The 20,849-nt window shown below is 38.0% G+C and overlaps 1 protein-coding gene across 6 annotated transcripts in view; it reads left to right on the top strand.

The window, feature by feature from the left end:
* Positions 1–20,849, top strand: part of SIDT1 (SID1 transmembrane family member 1) — a 103,421-nt gene that overhangs the window by 41,532 nt on the left and 41,040 nt on the right. For 5 of the 6 annotated variants that reach the window (XM_061167198.1, XM_061167200.1, XM_061167199.1 and 2 more), the window contains 6 exons: positions 815–860; positions 8,056–8,157; positions 8,775–8,858; positions 10,700–10,787; positions 12,332–12,403; positions 12,997–13,090. In XM_061167198.1, the coding sequence (XP_061023181.1) occupies positions 815–860; positions 8,056–8,157; positions 8,775–8,858; positions 10,700–10,787; positions 12,332–12,403; positions 12,997–13,090 (486 nt within the window). Of the gene's footprint in view, positions 1–814; positions 861–8,055; positions 8,158–8,774; positions 8,859–10,699; positions 10,788–10,970; positions 11,048–12,331; positions 12,404–12,996; positions 13,091–20,849 lie in introns of those variants that run through there. The other variant, XM_061167203.1, reaches the window with a different exon arrangement.

Raw genomic sequence — 20,849 nt, 5'->3', positions numbered from 1 at the left:
ATCTGTTTTTGCATTTTCCAGACTCTTGAACTGTTCACATGTGTCCTTCTCAATAGCACTCTATGCTACAAATGTATGTTTCCCACACCCTCCTCACACTCTCCTCAGTGCTGGATCATTGCTGTCTTTCACAGAAGATGCAGATATATAATAAAATAATTTATAGAAAATTGATAATTGAAAAGAAAATAACTTCATTATATTTTTCGGTGGTATGTGCATTTTAAGAAGGGTCTCAGAAGGCAATGTCTAACCCAAAGAAGACCTGATCTTGGAGGGAAATGTAGACAACTGTGGGGTGCTTGGGGCAGGAAAAGCATGCTCCTATCCCTAGAGACCCTCCCATGGTGATTATCTATTCATCATGCTTTTTAAAAAGTGATATTTTTGCCATGGATACATCAAAATTATTTTTAAGTTCTATCTGAATTATGCAAAAGAACCTCAAGCCTTCTTTTCCTCTCTCAGCCCACTTCTGACACCTAAAACCTATAGTTGAGTATAAAATCTTAGGAGAATCTGAAGACAAATGTGTCTATAAAAGTCAAAGTACTTACTTGTATAGGTATAAACTTATGGGTTTATTTTTATAAAGACATAAAATTGATCCCTTCCCAACTTGATCATTCTTGACAACTGAAACCACCAAGTTCCCATGCAGTGTACTTTGTCACTTTTATGGGCCCAGACAGAACTGCTTTCTCAAAGGGTAGGGATTTTCTTGCATCTAGTTTGAGATTTTTTTAAGAAATAACTTTTGCTTGCTAACTTATGTTTTTCTTTCACTTTCCCCCCTTTCCCTTGTATTTCTCAGGACAAATGTTACCTTTCACTTCACTGCCAGCCCCTCTCAACCTCAGGTAAGTGAAGGCTTCAAGGTTATCATGATTCTTACCTAAAGAAACCATGGTAACAGGTTGAGTTAGCACATGGTGTTGCCCTTAATCTTTTACAACTTGAGCTATATTTGTATTTTTGGAATGTGGTTCATATAACTGAGATTTTAGACACATCATTTGAACTGGTGTGAAATGGGAGGCATGACATGTTTACAGATATCCCTTGGCTTAACCTTCATTCATTAAATTATGGGCCAACTATGCACACCAGGTACAGTGTTAGGCAGTATTAGGTGCCATGGATAGAAGGATGAAGAAGAAGAAAGGAGCAATTTCTGCCTGCAAGGACCTTATAATTAGGATGGGGATGGGGAGACAGAGAGTGGAAGGCCACCACTAAACAGATACAAAAGTAAACAACTGATCTGGAAAATATAACAAAAATGAGACAGATTTTAATATCTACAGTGTTATGGATAAAATTAATTTCTTCCATCATTAAGAAAGAACAGGTATGCTGACAAAAATTATCAGAAGATATAGATACTTGGGTTATGCTCTCCACTAGGCCTTAATCATAAACCAAATAAACAGATTAAAACTTTGATTAATTCAGGCTGCTTTTCTAGTGATACCACTAGCTATTTTCCTTTTTCCTTTCATAGATTCTGAAAGAGTAAGGTTCATGTAATAGCCAAGTTTAAAGCAGATTTATTTAATGTCCTGATGTTTCTTGTAAATTTTCAGTACTTTGCAATACAACTTTGGTCAAAAGTGGCCTTGGATATACTAGAACTGGGATTAACATATTGTATGGATGCTGTTGTAAATCTATTACAATCACTTGTGAGCTGGTGAACCTGTTCTCAGAGAGAAAGCCCTGTTTTGTAGAGTTTGCCCATTTCTGCAGTGTAAATACTTCCACCCTGGCCGATTTCAGACTGTCATCATGACATCACTGAACACAGAGTTGGAAATCAATGTGCACAGTCAGTTCACCAAATCTGCCAAAGCTGACACCTGCACACCTTTTAGAGTTACACTTCCCATCAGTAAAAGTCTCCACAGTGCATGTATGCTGCCACCCAGTGACAGAAGAGGACTACAGACCCACAGTCCATAGACCTCAAAGGATCGGTCACTTAATTCATGAAATGTTTGAAAGCACTATTTGCGGGGTGCAATGGGAGGTATCTAGACAGGAAAGGAAAAACTTGCACCCCAACTGCAGAAAGAGTACAGTCTAATAGTCCAGTCCAGAGTCCTGAATGTCGTGATGTGCTTTGTAGACTGAAAACCAGTGATGATTATATATTGCAGCTTCTTTCCATTTAAAAAAAATTATTAAACACTAAAGTCCAAATAATTTGTATATAAATTACAAACTAGAGTAAAATATACCTAGAAAAACTCATGAAACAAAACAGAAATTCTTTGACACCTATAAGGTCTTATTTTACTCATAACAGTTCCCATTTTGGCCTATATTTTTTATATTCTTCAACTGTAGGAAAAAATTTCTGTACCTTTAAATTCACCCAAACGCTTGTACAGTTTCAGACAACCTGCATCATCACTGCCTGCCTCTGTTCCTATAGATAGAAGCAGGTAACAGAAACTGGATAGGTAATCAGGACGTAAGATGGTGATTTTTAGCCTCAATTCCAGGCATTGCTTTAGATCCTTGTCATTTGCTTCTTTCTGGTAAAAGTACATTATCAAGGCAAAGGGTTTATTTACTTGGGATTTATGGTAATTTAGAGATAAAGAAAATTGGTGGGACTTTGCTGGTGATTCTTCCAGTGGTTAAGAATCTGCCTGCCAATGCAGGGGACACAGGTTTGATCCCTGGTCCAGGAAGATTCCACGTGCATCGGGGCAACTAACCCCCTGTGCAGTAACTACTCATTAGTTATGAAGCCCTCATGCTCTAGAGCCCGTGCTCTGCAACAAAAGAAGCCACCACAGTGAGAAGCCCACACTGCACCTAGAGAGTAGCCTCCACTCACCACAACTAGAGAGAGCCCGAATGTAGCAACAAAGGCCCAGCACAGCCAAATAATTAAGTAAATAAATAAATAAAATTTAAAGCAATTTGTTAAAAAAGAAGATTGGTAATACTTTGGCATATAGATAAGACTTCAGTAGCGGCCTATAGCTTGCACAAAACCTACTTCTAGAATATATAGGAATATATATGACATTCATTTTCATTACTGCTAATAGTAGCCATAATAATGCTTTTGAGGTAACAAAGTATGGTTTCCCTAAGAACCAAGAACACATGTTGGGAATTCCAGAGTATCTTTGGAAGAGCCCTATATTCTATGTATTTGAATCAAGCTCCAAAATAAAAGCACAAAATGAAGTGGGTTCTTGAGAGCATTGCCATCTGTTTCAAGGCATGAACAGACTTCCAGACAGTAGCATTAATGACACTTTTTAATCTTAAGATAATTGTTCCCCACTTGGAAGGCTTTGGATTGTTGAAAAGTTCTATTTTCCTTGCTCTGGTTCTCAGGATAAGATTAGTAAAGAGAATGATGGAATGCAAAATGAAGTTTTAATGGGTTTCACTGCTCCTTCAAAGTGATAGATTTACTAAAGTCTTGATATGGGGCTTTTTTGTTTGGTTTCCTCAAAGTCTTTTTTTTTTTTAATTTATTTAATTGGAGGCTAATTACTTTACAATATTGTAGTGGTTTTTGCCATACACTGACATGAATCAGCCATGGGTATACATGTATGCCCCATTCTGAACTACCCTCCCACATTCCTCCCCATCCCATCCCTCTGGGTCATCCCAGTGCACCAGCCCTGAGCACCCTGTCTCATGCATCAAACCTGGACTGTTGATCTGTTTCACATATGATAATATACATGTTTCAATGCTATTCTCTCAAATCATCCCACCCTCGCCTTCCCCCATAGAGTCCAAAAGACTGTTCTATATATCTGTGCCTCTTTTGCTGTCTCACATATAGGGTTATTGTTACCATCTTTCTAAATTCCATATATATGTGTTAGTATACTGTATTGGTGTTTTTCTTTCTGACTTACTTCACTCTGTATAATAGGCTCCAGTTTCATCCACCTCATTAGAACTGATTCAAATGAATTCTTTTTAATGGATGAGTAATATTCCATTGTGTATATGTACCACAGCTTTCTTATCCATTCATCTGCTGATGGGCATCTAGGTTGCTTCCATGTCCTGGCTATTATAAACAGTGCTGCAATGAACATCGGGGTACACGTGTCTCTTTCAATTCTGGTTTCCTTGGTGTGTATGCCCAGAAGTGGGATTGCTGGGTCATATGGCAGTTTTATTTCCAGTTTTTTAAGGAATCTCCACACTGTCCTCCATAGTGGCTGTACAAGTTTGCATTCCCACCAACAGTGTAAGAGGGTTCCCTTTTCTTCACACCCTCTCCAGCATTTATTGTCTGTAGACTTTTGGATAGCAGTCATTCTGACTGGCGTGAGATGGTGCATCATTGTGGTTTTGATTTGCATTTCTCTGATAATGAGTGATGTTGAGCATCTTTTCATGTGTTTGTTAGCCATCTGTATGTCTTCTTTGGAGAAATGTCTGTTTAGTTTTTTGGCCCATTTTTTGATTGGGTCATTTATTTTTCTGGAATTGAGCTGCAAGAGTTGCTTGTATATTTTTGAGATTAATTCTTTGTCAGTTGCTTCGTTTGCTATTATTTTCCCCCATTCTGAAGGCTGTCTTTTCACCTTGCTTATAGTTTCCTTCATTGTGCAAAAGCTTTTAAGTTTCATTAGGTCCCATTTGTTTATTTTTGCTTTTATTTCCAATACTCTGGGAGGTGGGTCATAGAGGATCCTGCTGTGATTTATGTCAGAAAGTGTTTTGCCTATGTTCTCCTCTAGGAGTTTTATAGTTACTGGTCTTATATTTAGATCTTTAATCCATTTTGAGTTTATTTTTGTGTATGGTGTTAGAAAGTGTTCTAGTTTCATTCTTTTACAAGTGGTTGACCAGTTTTCCCAGCACCACTTGTTAAAGAGATTGTCTTTTCTCCATTGTATATTCTTGCCTCCTTTGTCAAAGATAAGGTGTCCATAGGTGCATGGATTTATCTCTGGGCTTTCTATTTTGTTCCATTGATCTATATTTCTGTCTTTGTGCCAGTACCATACTGTCTTGATGACTGTGGCTTTGTAGTAGAGTCTGAAGTCAGGCAGGTTGATTCCTCCAGTTCCATTCTTCTTTCTCAAGATTGCTTTGGCTATTCGAGGTTTTTTGTATTTCCATACAAATTGTGAAATTATTTGTTCTAGTTCTGTGAAAAATACCATTGGTAGCTTGATAAGGATTGCATTGCATCTGTAAATTGCTTTGGGTAGTATACTCATTTTCATTATATTGATTCTTCCAATCATGAACATGGTATATTTCTCCATGTATTTGTGTCCTCTTTGATTTCTTTCATCAGTGTTTTATAGTTTTCTATGTATAGGTCTTTTGTTTCTTTAGGTAGATATATTCCTAAGTATGTTATTCTTTTTGTTGCAATGGTGAACGGAATTGTTTCCTTAATTTCTCTGTTTTCTCCTTGCTAGTGTATAGGAATGCAAGGGATTTCTGTGTGTTAATTTTATATCCTGCAACTTCACTATATTCATTGATTAGCTCTAGTGATTTTCTGGTGGAGTCTTTAGGGTTTTCTATGTAGAGGATCATGTCATCTGCAAACAGTTTTACTTCTTCTTTTCCAATCTGGATTCCTTTTATTTCTTTTTCTGCTCTGATTGCTGTGGCCAAAACTTCCAAAACTATGTTGAATAGTAGTGGTGAGAGTGGGCGCCCTTGTCTTGTTTCTGACTTTAGGGGAAATGCTTTCAATTTTTCACCATTGAGGATAGTGTTTGCTATGGGTTTGTCATATATAGCTTTTTTTTTTTTTTTAAGTTAATTTTTTATTTTTTATTTATTTTTTTCCATTTATTTTTATCAGTTGGAGGCTAATTACTTTACAATATCATAGTGGTTTTTGCCATACATTGACATGAATCAGCCAGGGATTTGCATGTGTTCCCCATCCCAATCCCCCCTCCCACCTCCCTCTCCACCTGATCCCTCTGGGTCTTCCCAGTGCACCAGCCCTGAGCACTTGTCTCATGCATCCAACCTGGGCTGGTGATCTGTTTCACCCTTGATAATATACATGTTTCGATGCTGTTCTCTCTAAACATTCCACCCTCACCTTCTCCCACAGAGTTCAAAAGTCTGTTCTGTACATCTGTGTCTCTTTTTCTGTTTTGCATATAGGGTTATCCTTACCATCTTTCTAAATTCCATATATATGTATTAATATACTGTATTGGTCTTTATCTTTCTGGCTTACTTCACTCTTTATAATGGGCTCCAGTTTCATCCATCTCATTAGAACTGATTCAAATGAATTCTTTTTAATGGCTGAGTAATATTCCATGGTGTATATGTACCACATACATAGCTTTTATTATGTTGAGGTATGTTCCTTCTATTCCTGCTTTCTGGAGGGTTTTTATCATAAATGGATGTTTAATTTTGTCAAAGGCTTTCTCTGCATCTATTGAGATAATCATATGGTTTTTATCTTTCAATTTGTTAATGTGGTATATCACATTGATTGACTTGCAGATATAGAAGAATCCTTGCATCCCTGGGATAAAGCCCACTTGGACATGATGTATGATATTTTTAATATGTTGTTGGATTCTATTTGCTGAATTTTGTTAAGGATTTTTTGCATCTATGTTCATCACTGATATTGGCTTGTAGTTTTCTTTTTTTTTGTGGCATCTTTGTCTGGTTTTCCTCAAAGTCTTAATCATGTATTTCATGTCAAGCTTCTCAACCAGTTACTATATTTATAATTACTGGGAAGAAGTCCCCTTTCTTCATTATTAGCAACATGTTTAAAACTTGAGTTCAGTTCAGTCGCTCAGTCGTGTCCGACTCTTTGCAACCCCATGAATCGCAGCATGCCAGGCCTTCCTATCCATCACCAACTCCCAGAGTTTACCCAAACTCATGTCCATCGAGTCGGTGATGCCATCCAGCCATCTCATCCTCTGTCGTCCCCTTCTCCTCCTGCCCCTAATCTGTCCCAGCATGAGGGTCTTTTCCAATGAGTCAACTCTTTGCATGAGGTGGCCAAAGTATTGGAGTTTCAGCTTCAGCATCAGTCCTTCCAATGAACACCCAGGACTGATCTCCTTTAGAATGGACTGGTTGGATCTCCTTGTAGTCCAAGGGACTCTCAAGAGTCTTCTCCAACAGCACAGTTCAAAAGCATTAATTCTTTGGCACTCAGCTTTCTTCACAGTCCAACCCTCACATCCATACATGACCACTGGAAAAACCATAACCTTAGAGTTAATAAATTTTTCTGGTGAATTGATAATCTAAGTAGGTAAATAGTATAACCTCTATTATAAATATTTCCTTATTCTGATATTTGAGAAATACTTTTAAAGGTATCTTAGCCTGCACAAAATTGTGAACATATTTCAGGAGCCTAGATGTAGGGCTTGGTCTTTGAATCTAGTTTCCTTATTCTGATATTTGAGAAATACTTTTAAAGATATCTTAGCCTGCACAAAATTGTGAACATATTTCAGGAGCCTAGATGTAGGGCTTGGTCTTTGAATCTAAATGTCATCTCACTGAGTTCCAGCCAAGAAATAGATTCTTTGGAAAAAAAAAAAGTCTAGGGGAAAGGTGGGTGTAGTGCTAATCCTTGCCTATGGGAAGGTGGTTAAGATTCTTGAAGAACAAGCTTGTCTGCCTTTCAAGGAAGAGTTCATATTTCAAAATGACCACATACAGGTAAACTTTGTTTCCTATAGTATTTCACATATCTCTGATTCAAAGGGTGGGGGGATCTTCTTAAGTTGAAATTGGAATGAAGTGTAGCAAACTTTAGTTGAGAAATAAATATCATAAAAAATGATATAGCAATGTTGTATTAAATGGCTCTTTTGTCTTGCTCATGGCTGTATTCCTAGTATCTGAGCCCTCACAGAGCATCTGCTCAATATGCAAGAGATGAATGGCTGGCTGAATTACTGGAGGCTTACTGAGATTTACATCTGAACTTTGTGCCTCATATTAGAGGAAACCACCTTATTCATGAGAAAATAGTTTGTGACTAAACATTTCTTAGCATTAACAAATCCTTTTTTGTTTTTTAATTCTCAGTATTTCCTGTACAAATTTCCTGAAGACGTAGACTCAGTTATCATTAAAGTCGTGTCTACATTGGCTTATCCATGCTCTGTTGTCTCAGTCCAGAATATCATGGTGAGTTTCATAACTTGTCAAGCTTCCAATATGGAGTTTTATATTGTCTCAGGATAAATGAGAGTGTGAGCACCATTTCATCCTCTTACTTTGTACTGCTGACAAGACTGCTAAATACTAAAAGCTGCATCTTGTGCACATAAGTGCACAGAAGGTGTTTATAGACATTGATCTGGGGAGATAGGGAGACGTTGACTCTTCACCAAAATGAACAAAGGAAGGAAGGGAAGGAGGGATGATCGTGACAGAGAATAAGGAAGACCAAGTTGTAAACTGCACAAGAAAAACAGAAACCTACTGCTTGTTCTATGTTTTGAATTTTTTGTTGTGTCATTAGGCCCTTTCTGTCTCATAAAGTACTAATAAAATATGGGAAAGGTGTGATATATTTTAGGACAGATCTTTTATGTTCTCTTTAATATTAATATAAAGTGACCTTGACTTCAGAGGACAAGGCACCAAATTTTAGGAAAACTATTTCATGACTGTTCTGGGAGGAAACTCTTCACGGTTTCTGGCTCAGTAAGGACCCCCTCCTCTGTGATCCAGGTGGTATGTGTGGTATGTATATATGACATTAGTGATGTTTCCCTTTTTATCCCCCATGCACATGACAGTGCCCAGTATATGATCTCGACCACAATGTGGAATTTAATGGTGTCTACCAGTCCATGACTAAGAAAGCTGCCATCACACTACAGGTGAGACATCACTTCTGTGGGCATCATCGTCAGTGACAAAGTTTATAATCAGGTTACCTACTGAACCAGTTTGGTCACCCACTGAATTTAGAGAAATCTAAAGGATTACCGCTCACTGTGTACGCTGAATCTCTTTCCTTTCTGATTGATTTCAAAACAAAGATTGCTATACCTGGTGGATAATGCTACTCTACCAGGTGCCCTGTTCCCCTTGGGGAATCTTGGGAACCTGTGACGCAGCAGGAGAGGTGTCTGACAGATTGCTTACAGAGGTAAGGGTGAAAGATTCCGGTCTAATCAATGCGAGGGCGGTGCCAATTTAGCATAAAGCTTATCTGATCAATTTAAAACAACTAAATATATTGTACTAAAACAATATTGTAAATCAACTATGTTTGCATGCATGCTCAGTTGCTTACTCTTTCCAACACTACGGACTGCAGCTCACCAGACTCCTCTGTCCATGGAATTGTCCAGGCAAGAATACTAGAGTGGGTTGCCATTCCCTTCTCCAGGGGATCTTTTCAATCCAGGGATCAAACCTGCATCTCCTGCTTCTCCTGCATTGGCAGGCAGATTCTTTACCACTGAGACACCTGAAAATAGTATATTTCAATTTAAAAGACACATATTTTGATACTTTGTACTAGTGACAGTAACCAAAAGATAACTTCAACTCTGGACAGAATGGGTAAGTTCAAGGGAATATGAATCACATTTGTGTAGAAGTTTGCCTTTTTGGTATTATAATTAAATTTTTGTTTCAATGATAATTTTGTAGCAAAAATATATACACATCATGTCAGCATATTTTCAAAGAGATTCTGTTCCTGCCTTTAGAGTGGTATTTACTTGAGGTACCTGCAATTTGATATGTTCTCTAGGTAAGGAGATACTGTTTATTGAATAACAGGCCATGAATGAGGAGAAGTTACTTATAATTTAAGTATCAGACCTAAAAACTTCTATTAGTCAGGCTTTAATTTTTAATGTCTCAGATTTGATACTGCAAATATCTGCTCTTGTTTTAGTATTTTTTTCCTTTACACCTCAGCATTATATAGTCCTAAATTTAAAAGGAAAAAAAATAAGCATAATAGGAAACTCAGATTTTTACACCATCTAGACAGTAAATTAATGAAGTGCAGAGTGTATCAGTACTTTCTTACTCTGAATGTATTTGGCAATAAATTAGTACAGCTCTCTGGACTCCTGATTCAGTCTTGGGCCATTTTCTCAGTAGGTTAAACATCAGAAATTTGGGAATAATATAAAGTCAAAATAGTATAAATATTCTAGATCTTAAACATTATCTTGTCAACCATGCTTCATTCATAGATAACAACCTGAGACACAGAGAAGCTCACTCAGAGAAAGTCAAAGCCAGGACTATAACTCAGGTCTCCTAACTTGAGTATTTGCTTCCCTAACCTAAATTAATTTATCTGCTGACTATATGACTTTTCAGAAAGTCATTTACCATTGAATTTTAAGATAAAAACACTATAAAAAGCTATACCACTATAAAAAGCTAAAACAACTCTAAAAATAAATTTTATTGAAGAATTTAATATGTAGGCTGTTGACATATATTTTATACAATTCTGAGCACTCAAGTGAGCACAAGACAGACTGAAATCAGAAGAGTGTATCTACATAATTTCTTGGATATAACAGTTATTTTATTATGGCTAACCTGGAGTAGATCATGGGAATGTGAGAGTCCTTTCTAAGGAATTAGTGAGAGGGGTGAACTTTACTTTTTTTCTCTTTCCTTCTTTTTGCCCCCACCACCATGAATTTTCTCCCTTCTTCTCTCACTATCTTTATGTCTTATGCAGAAGAAAGATTTTCCAGGTGAGCAGTTCTTTGTGGTGTTTGTGATAAAGCCTGAAGATTATGCCTGTGGAGGATCTTTCTTCATCCAGGGTAAGCAACAGTGAGGAATATTTGGCTATGTAGAAAAACGTAATGGAATGGAATGGAAACGAATCAAACAGTTCACTTTGGCCCCTTCTGATCCCTTTCAACCATCTCTAGTTCCAAGAAGTCAGGGTTATCAGCAGTGGCTTGGCAAAGCAGTCTGAGATGTACTTGAGAAAAAAATAAAGGGAAGAAAATAATAGATCTCAAGACATTATTGATCCTTGAATCTTTTCTAAGTCTTGTACTTCCTCAGACTATATGAGGTAAGTTGGCTGTTTACTCAACAAATATTTACTACTATGAAGTAATGGGGCTTCCTTGGTAGCTCAGATGGTAAAGAATTCCTGTGCAATGCAGGAGACCCAGGTTCAATCCCTGAGTCAGGAAGATTCCTTGGAGAAGGGAATGACTACCCACTCCAATATTCTTGTCTGGAGAATTCCACAGATAGAGGAGTTTGGTGGGCTATAACCCATGGGGTCGCAAAGAGTCAGACATGACTGAGTGACTAACACACACACACACACACACGCACACAAATAATGATTTTAATACTGCAAATCGAGGTCAATTTTCTAAGATCATTTTGGTAGCTAGCAGTAATGGAGCCACCTATATTTGTAGTCATCATTTCCCCAGGAAAAGTCAGAATTCTCAATTCCCACTGCCAAAATTGTCCCTTTCAAGATAGTAAGTAAGCAAAGTAGGGCAATTTATCCCAATTGACAACTTACCCAATGTGTAAGCTCTTAGGCACAATACAGTGGTTGTGGGCAACTACCCACTAATTACCATGGCAATGGAAAAGGCTATTGATTGAAAACATGGACCCCTCAACAGCTGATGGGCCATATGTGACTAACATGGAGAGTGTTTACTGTTGAGTGTAACACTGTTCTCTTGGTATTCAGGTGAATCTTCTTCTCATGTATTTTTTTTTTTAAGCACTGTTTTAATTTTTATTGGAATATATTTGCTTCACAATGTTGTGTTAGTTTCTGCTGAACAACAATGTGAATCAGCCAAATGTATACATATATCCCCTCCCGCTTGAGCCTCCTCATATATTCTTTAATCTCTTAGTTACATAACTCTAGAGTTTTGCCAACATCCAATGTTCTTGTAAACTACAAGTCTTTTAATGGCTATATAAGAAAAACAAATTCTCACTGGCTAGAAAAATGCAAACCAAAAGATGAATGAGCTCTTTATTTTTGCAGCTGTTTTCCTCAGATTTCCATGGTATATTGAGTCATAGGTGATATGAGCAGAAAGGTCAAGACTTCTTCATTTAAGAAATGAGGCTACATTCTTGATTAAGTCACTTGGTGCTACCAAAATGCACCCAAACAAAGGTCAAATGGAAAGTTTTAACCAAAGAGTATTAGACAGTTTGATGGTTTCGTGGTTTGGTTTTCATGTAGCTCTTGCTAAAAGAAAATTTAGCAACTAGAATTCATCCTGGATAGTTTTTAGACAACTGTTCAGATGAGAGGCCAGGAACCTAGTATCTGACCCATTGTGCTTTGTTCTTTTTTTTTTACCAGAAAAGGAAAACCAGACTTGGAATCTACAACGTGCAAAGAACCTTCAAGTGACCATTGTTCCTTCCATTAAAGGTCAGTTTTGGTTGCTATTGTTGAGTCACTAAGTCGTGTCCAACTCTTTGCAACCCCATGGACAGAAGCACACCAGGCTTCCCTGTCCTTCAAGATCTCCTAGAGTTTGCTCAGATTCATGTCCATTGAGTCAGTGATGCTGTCTAACTACCTCATGCTCTGCTGCCCTCTTCTCCTTGTACCGGGATTCAGTGGAGAGATTCCTGTCAAGAAGGAGATCATGTCATTCAGTGCTAATGTCATCCTTCCAGAGAAATATTATAAGAAAACAAACGTTTACCTTAGAGATAGAAGAGAGAATCAAAGCATTTTGTTAAATTCCTTACAGAAAGAAAGGGAAGTCAGTTATGATTTTGTATATAGGAAGTCCCTCCCAGCTCCCCTAAGGAAGTCATCACTGTGAAAGGCAGCCATTTATGGTCATTTATGGACCATGACTGGGTGACCTCCAGTAGCTTCCCTGCTTTTAATGGGATTATTTTAGGATTTAAGAATGGGTGTGATGCAGATGGGCCTGTGAAGCTGTCCTGTCCCAAACATGGTCCTCTTTTCTCCTGAGGACATCCTGACCAGATCTATTTCTCTTCCCTCAGGATCCGTTTATGTGAAATCCATTCTTCTCAGTTTCCTCATCTTCTTCTCCTTCTACTTGGGATGCCTGTTTGTTGCATTCATTCATTATATCAGGTATGTTAAGAACTTCAAGAAATGTCAACCCCCTTCACCTGTCTCTGCTTAGCAGTTAGCACATTAGACTTTAGAGTCATACTGACTGGATTCAATTCTACCTTAGCCACTGTGTGATCTTGGGCAAGTTACTTAATCTTTCTGTACTTCAGTTTCCTCATCTGTAAAATGAGATAATAATTTACCTCACAGATCAGTATAAGTGCAGTGTTTATATCAATGTCCTACACAGAGTAAGTGTTGGTAGTGATAGCTATTTTCATAGCTAGTGAAACTTCAACAGAAAGGCAGCTTGGGTATTTTTTAGAACAGAAAATGCTCAATGTAGATCTTATGGAATGTAGGAAATCAGTTTTACCTAACATGGAGATTTAGAAACAGCTTTGAGCATTGCATCAAAAAGTAGAATTAATGCCTAAAATAAATCTTGCGGTATAATAAGTGCCAGGAATAATAAATATGCTGTGACACTATATTACCAGGTGCTTTTTTACTGTTACAGCATCAATTTTACAGTCAAATATTCCCTGAGAGAAAAAGGAGATAATCGTGCTGTAATTTGACCAAGGAAATTTCCCTTCCCAAGAGTTTGGAGCCCCCAGTGAAAAAGAGTTGTAGTCTTTCCTTGTATCTCTGAACAAGCCTGAACTTGAGAATTCCATAGTTTGTCCTGGTCTCTGTGAAACAACTGCAAAGGAATGGCAGGAGGTACAATAAACAAATGTTCTCTCTTCTTGAGCATCTGAAGAAAACAAAGCCAATGTAGTTTTCAGATTACTGGGAAAGATTAGCCTCATCTGTAGAAAAACCTCACAGCTACCACAGCAATACAACTTCTCAGTAGTACAGGCCTACCTCTGACCCTAAAATGAATCCCTCTGTGACCTTTATGAAGCTTTGCAACTGAGAAACTGACTTCAAAAACCATTGACCATATCTGGGACAATTTGAGCACCAAAATAATTAAGGAGAATGGTGAATTATAAACCATTGAGAAAAACAGAAATTCATGAATCCTTATCAATAAGGGAGAGAGGAAGGAAAAAAAGGGAGGGAGGGGAGGAGGGAGCAAAGGAGGAAGGTAAGAGGGAAGGAAGGACCTAAATACTTACATATATACATTCAATGAATTCAACAAAATTACCAAAACATTTCCACATTAGGGAAAGGAGCCATTAGCAAATATTGACATAGGAGGGAGGACTCTTGCCTACAGCAGAACACCAAACACTGACTGGTAAATAAGGAGAGAGTCCCTGAATTGGAAAATCAGTATTTTGCATAGATCAGGTTAAGAATCATCAATGAATACTAAAGCTAGGAGGAAAATCTGATGAGGATCAAGATATTTGCATGGCCTTAAAGTGATTCCCCACAAAAGGCTTGGAAGTTGTAAGGGAAAAATAGTAATTATACAGAGGAGAAACTGGATGATTGACAGGGTGATGAATATTAATATGACCAGAGGGAAGATGGACACTTCCAGGTGTGACACCCTGAAAAGGACACAGCCTCACTTGTGCAGTATTCCAGCCAGAAATGCCCATTTTTACTATAATCATGAGGAAAAAACTAGACAAACTCAAAATGTTGAACAATCTATTAAAATGTGTCACAAAAGACAAAAATTAGCTACAGAAATGTTCGAGATTGACTGAGACTGAAGATACATGATGACTAAAGATAATACTTGATCTCAGACTGGATCTTTTACTAGAAGAAAATATGCTATAAAGGACATTACTGGGTCAATTGACACAACTATAATACAGACAAGATAAGAATATCATATCAATGTTAAGTGTATTGAATTTGACAACTACACTGTGATTATGTAAGAGACTATCTTTATTCTTTGGGAAGTATTTAGGCATAAAAATTGATGACATATGCAATTTACTTTTAAATCATTCCAAAAAATTTTATATATACATATATATGAAAACTGGAGAAGGAAATGGCAACCCACTCCAGTATTCTTGCCTGGAAAATCCCATGGACAGAGGAGCCTGGTGGGCTACAGTCCATTGGGTCACAAAGAGTTGGACACAACTGAGCAACTAACACACATATATGAAAACACACACATGCACCCAGAGACAAAGAATGATATAGCAAAGGGAGTAATATGCTAACAATAAGTGAATGTAGGTAACAATATATGGGTATTCTATGGTCTATTCTTATAGCTTCTCCAAAAATTTGAAATTATTTTCAAATAAAAAATGATAAAAACAAAAACACTAGTCTACAAGCAAATACACCTGGAAAGTATATATATATTAACTGGTTATCAGCTCAATTAATTGATTAGATCATAACCACTAACATAGAACAAGTACTTGCTCTATGCCAGGCACTGCACTGGGCCTTCTAAGTAGATTCTCATCTAAATCTCAACAACAGTAAATACTAGTATTATGATTATTATTTGACAGTTAAGAATACTGAGGTATTGAGAGGTTAAGTAATTTGACCAAGAATTCACAGCCACTAAATGAAGGAGATGGGATTTGAACCTAGCAGTCTGGCTGGATCATTGAAAAAGCAAGAGAGTTCCAGAAAAACATCTATTTCTGCTTTATTGACTATGCCAAAGCCTTTGACTGTGGATCACAATAAACTGTGGAAAATTCTGAAAGAGATGGGAATACCAGACCACCTGACCTGCCTTTGAGAAACCTGTCTGCAGGTCAGGAAGCAACTGTTAGAACTGGACATGGAACAACAGACTGGTGCCAAATAGGAAAAGGAGTACGTCAAGGCTGTATATTGTCCCCGTGCTTATTTAACTTATATGCAGAGTACATCATGAGAAATGCTGGGATGGAAGAAGCACAAGCTGGAATCAAGATTGCCAGGAGAAATATCAATAACCTCAGATATGCAGATGGCACCACTCTTACGGCAGAAAGTGAAGAGGAACTAAAGAGCCTCTTGATGAAAGTGAAAGAGGAGAGTGAAAAAGTTGGTATAAAGCTCAACATTCAGAAAACTAAGATCATGGCATCTGGTCCCATCACTTCATGGCAAATAGATGGGGAAACAATGGGAACAGTGTGAGACTTTATTTTTCTGGGCTCCAAAATCACTGCAGATGGTGACTGCAGCCATGAAATTAAAAGATGCTTACTCCTTGGAAGGAAAGTTATGACCAACCTAGACAGCATATTAAAAAGCAGAGACATTACTTTGCCAACAAACGTCTGTCTAGTCTGGGCTATGGTTTTCCCAGTGGTCATGTATGGATGTGAGAGTTGGGCTATAAAGAAAGCTGAGCGCCAAAGAATTGATGCTTTTGAACTGTGGTGTTGGAAAAGACTTGAGAGTCCCTTGGACTGCAAGGAGATCCAACCAGTCCATCCTAAAGGAGATCAGTCCTGGGTGTTCATTGGAAGGACTGATGTTGAAGCTGAAACTCCAATACTTTGGCCACCTGATGCGAAGAGCTGACCCATTGGAAAAGACCCTGATGCTGGGAAAGATTGAGGGCAGAAGGAGAAGGGGCCGACAAAGGATGAGATGGTTGGATGGCATCACCGACTCAATGGACATAGGTTTGGGTGGACTCCAGGAGCTGGTGATGGACAGGGAGGCTTGGCATGCTGTGGTTCATGGGGTCACAAAGAGTCAGACACGACTGAGCGACTGAACTGAACTGAACTGAACTGAGTCTGGCTCCAGAGTCTTAGCTCTTAAAGCAAGCTGGTCAAGATGGGACTGGAGTGGGCAGGGCATGTGAGGGAAGGCAGTCCTGATCAAGGAGACCAGATCCAAAGCCTGGCACCCCAGCATGGATTCAATTGAAAAAGGGTCCAAAAAGCTGCCAACTTTGATTCAGATGAGTTTTAGTGTCATGGAAAAAGAAGTTCATCTTTTCTGCCTCTACCACTGTCTCTACCACTGATGTTTTAGATTTTAGATAATAGGATTTTACCTCTTTAGTTACCTAGCAGAAATAATCAACAATAAGAGAGAGAAAAATTAAGTTAATAACTGGATATCAATCTCTCTAAAGCTGTTATGCAGCCTGCTGAAGTGAGCACAGTTTTTAAAAGTTGCGGCCTAAAGCTCTATTGAAACCTCTGGCCGCCCCAGATTACTGTGCTACAGTCAACTGTACAAAAATAGAATCTTTCCAAATACAGGCAAACTGAAAATAGAGATCTGGAGACATAAGAACTACTTGACATCTAACTAGGGAAACAGAATGAGAGAAAATGCTAACAGAAATCTTCCTTCATTGAACGAGCAGAAATCACAAAGTTTTCTACAAAAGCAAGTGAAGCCAGTCCTGGAGCAGAATACCATTTGTTTGTTGAGCCTCCTGTTCCTTATTACCAATACCTGTAGTGTTTGCAGCACATGCTATTGCTATGAGATGAGGGTGAAAACACTGATTAGAGACGTGGCTCCTGTCCTCAGGGAGCTCAGAATCCAAAGTGTTTTTATGCTTTTTTCTGTTTTTTTCTTTTCTTTTTTAATGTTTTTTTGGCTCAACTCCATTCCCCTCCCACCTCCGAGCTGCAGTTCATTTAACAAGTATTTATGGAGCCCCTGCAATGATACTCTGAGTCAAGCACTGACTGCATCCATGTCTTTCATTCCTTCCTCTCAGTCACCCCGCCAGACATTGAATTCAAACTGCATAATACTGATTACTTGTCCTTCTGTTGATTCCTGTATTAATTATCTGTTACCACAATAACACTGCGTAAAAATCAACCATAGAAATTCCAATGGCATACAGCAATACATATTTATATTTGCTCATAAATCTATGGGTCAGCTGGATGATTCTGCCAATTTGAACTCTGGACTAGGCTCAGGGGCTTCCCAGGTGGTGCTAGTGGTAAAGAACCTGCCTGCAATGCAGGAGATACAAGAGATGTGGATTCGATCCCTGGGTCGGAAAGATCCCCTGGAGGAGGGCGTGGCAACCCACTCCATTATTCGTGCCTGGAGAATCCCGTGGACAGAGAAGCCTGGCTGTCTACTGTCCATAATAGGGTCACACAGAGTCAGACACGACTGAGTGACTTAGCATGCACACATGCACTAGGTTTCAGAGATCTCAGCTGGGGTGGTCATAATGTGAAATTATTGGACAGGTTAGAGAAGCACTGACTCTTCCAGACCGGCCTCAGCTGTACTTTGCCCCTCAACCTCCAGCAGGCAAGCCCTGGTTTATTGTATCTCCAAGAGAAATTACACAAAAATGCAGGGCTTCCTTAAGGTGTACGCTTTAAAGAGATACAATATCACTTCCCCCTTGGTGTCCTTGGTCAAATCGAGTGATGAGCCCAGTCCAGATGCAAGAGGTGAAGAAACAGACTGCATTTTTGATTGAATGGGCTGAATACAAGATGAAGTGTAGCCATTTTTCAACCAACCTAGAATAGTTCTCATTTACTCTTTTTTCTTTCATTCATTATATACTGCCTACCCCACACTAGCTTTGTAAATCACTGAACTCCTCTAGTAAAGAATTTTGTCAGCTCCAAAACCTAGAGCAAATGTGGGTAAAGCCCATTAATACAAACACAGTCATTTTTTATCTGCTCATATAATAGCTTGCTAGTTAATATCACTAAACTTGTTTTTTTTCAGAGGGACTTCACTAGAGCCTCATTTGCCAGCTAGACCCATCAGACCCAATTGTAACTGCCCTCCTTAATGATATGGCTCAACAAATGTTTACTTATCCTTTCCTGGGTGCCAGGCCCTGTCCCAAAGGTTAAGGATTCAGTGATGAACAAGACAGTCTAGATCCCTGCTCTAATAGAATTTATATTGTACAAAGGGAAGACAGATAAGGAGGCAAGCAATTAATAAAAAAAATAACTTCAGCTGGAGAACAAACACATTAATGACTTTATTGAGATGTAATTCATAGACCATAAAATCTACTCCTTTTTAAAAATTCAATGATTTTAGTATATTCATAGTTGCACAACCATCACCACTATCTAACTTTCATCATCTCTAAAAAGAAACCCTGAGTTTGCCAAAATTATAGGATACAAGATCAATATACAGAAATCAATTGTATTTCTATACACTAGCAAATATACAATTCAAACATGAAATTAGGAAAATGATCTATTAACAATAACATAAAAAAAATAAAACACTTAAGAAAAGAATTTAACAAATTAAATATAAGACTTGTACATTGAAACCTACAAACATCCTTGAAAGAAATTAAAGAAAATCTAAATATATGAAAAGACATCCTGTATTCATGAATTGAAAGACTTAATATTGTTTAAATGGTATAGTAGATAGAATAGTGGCCCCCAAAAGATGTCCATATTCTAATATTTAGAACCTGTGACTATATTCTTTACATGTCAAAAGAGATTTTACAGATGTGATAAAGTTATGGTGGTTATCCTAGATTATCTGTGTAATGTATAATGTAACTATACATTCTAATGTAATCACAAGGGTCCTTATAAGAGAAAGGCAAGAGAGTCAAAGCAGGAGGAGGTATGATGAGGAAAGGAGAGGTTAGAGTAATGTATCTGAAGATGGGGAAGGAGCCATGCCTCAAGGAATGAAGGCTACCTCTAGAAGTTGGAAAAGGCAAAGAAGTGGATCCTTCCTTGGAGTTTTCAGAAGGAATACAGTCCTGCTGATATCTTAATGTTAGCCACATAAGACTCGTTTTAGAATTGACATCCATAACTGAAAATAATAAATGTGTATTGTTGTAAACCATAATATTGTGATAATTTGTTATAGCAGCAATATAAACTAAAAGATGTGGCAATATTCCTCTAACTGATCTACAGATTCAACACAATTCCTATGAAAGTTCCAGCTGACTTTCTTCCAAAAATTGATAAACTCATCCTAAAATTCATATGGAAATGCAGGGGATCCCAAATAGAAAAAACAATCATGACAAAAAGAACAAAGACTCTGAACTCCCAATGCAGGGGGCCTGGGTTTGATTCCTTGTCAGGGAACTAGATCCCACATGCCTCAACTAAGAGTTCGCATGCCACAACTAAAACATCCCAGGTGTCACAACTAAGAACCAGGGCAGTAAAAAAAATAAATATTAAAAAAAAAAACAAAACCCTCTGGCACTGACATAAGAAAAGACATATAGATCAATGAAACGGAATTGAAAGTTCAGAATAAACCCTTACATTTATGGTCAGTTGATTTTTGACAAGGATATACCAAGACAATTCAATGAAACAAGAATATTCTTTTCAACAAATAGCACTGAGACACTTAGGCTTCCACATGAAAAAGAATGAACTTGTACGCCTACCTCAGTTCAGTTCGGTTCAGCCGCTCAGTCGTGTCCGACATTTTATGACCCCTTGGACTGCAGCACGACAGGCCTCCCTATCCATCGTCAACTCCCAGAGCTTGCTTAAACTCATGTCCATCGAGTCAATGATGCCATCCAACCATCTCATCCTCTGTCTTCCCCTTCTCCTCCTGCCTTCAATCTTACCCAGCATCAGGGTCTTTTCAAATGAGTCAGTTCTTCACATCCGGTGGCCAAAGTATTGGAATTTCAGCTTCAGCACTACTCAGAACATACAAAAAAGTAAACTCTAAATAGAACAAAGATCTAAATAAAAGAGTCAAATGTATAAAATTCTTAGAAGAAAACACAGGGATAAATCTTTGTGACCTTGGATTAGGTAATAGTTTCTTAGATATGACACCCAAAGTGCAAGTAACAAAAGAAAAAAATAGTCCAAATAAGTTGGACTGCATCACAATTAAAACG

This window comes from Dama dama, chromosome 19, assembly GCF_033118175.1.
Source record: "Dama dama isolate Ldn47 chromosome 19, ASM3311817v1, whole genome shotgun sequence".
Taxonomy (NCBI): Eukaryota; Metazoa; Chordata; class Mammalia; order Artiodactyla; family Cervidae; genus Dama; species Dama dama.
Note: the sequence above shows the minus strand (reverse complement) of the source record. Positions and strands in the feature narration are given on the sequence as shown.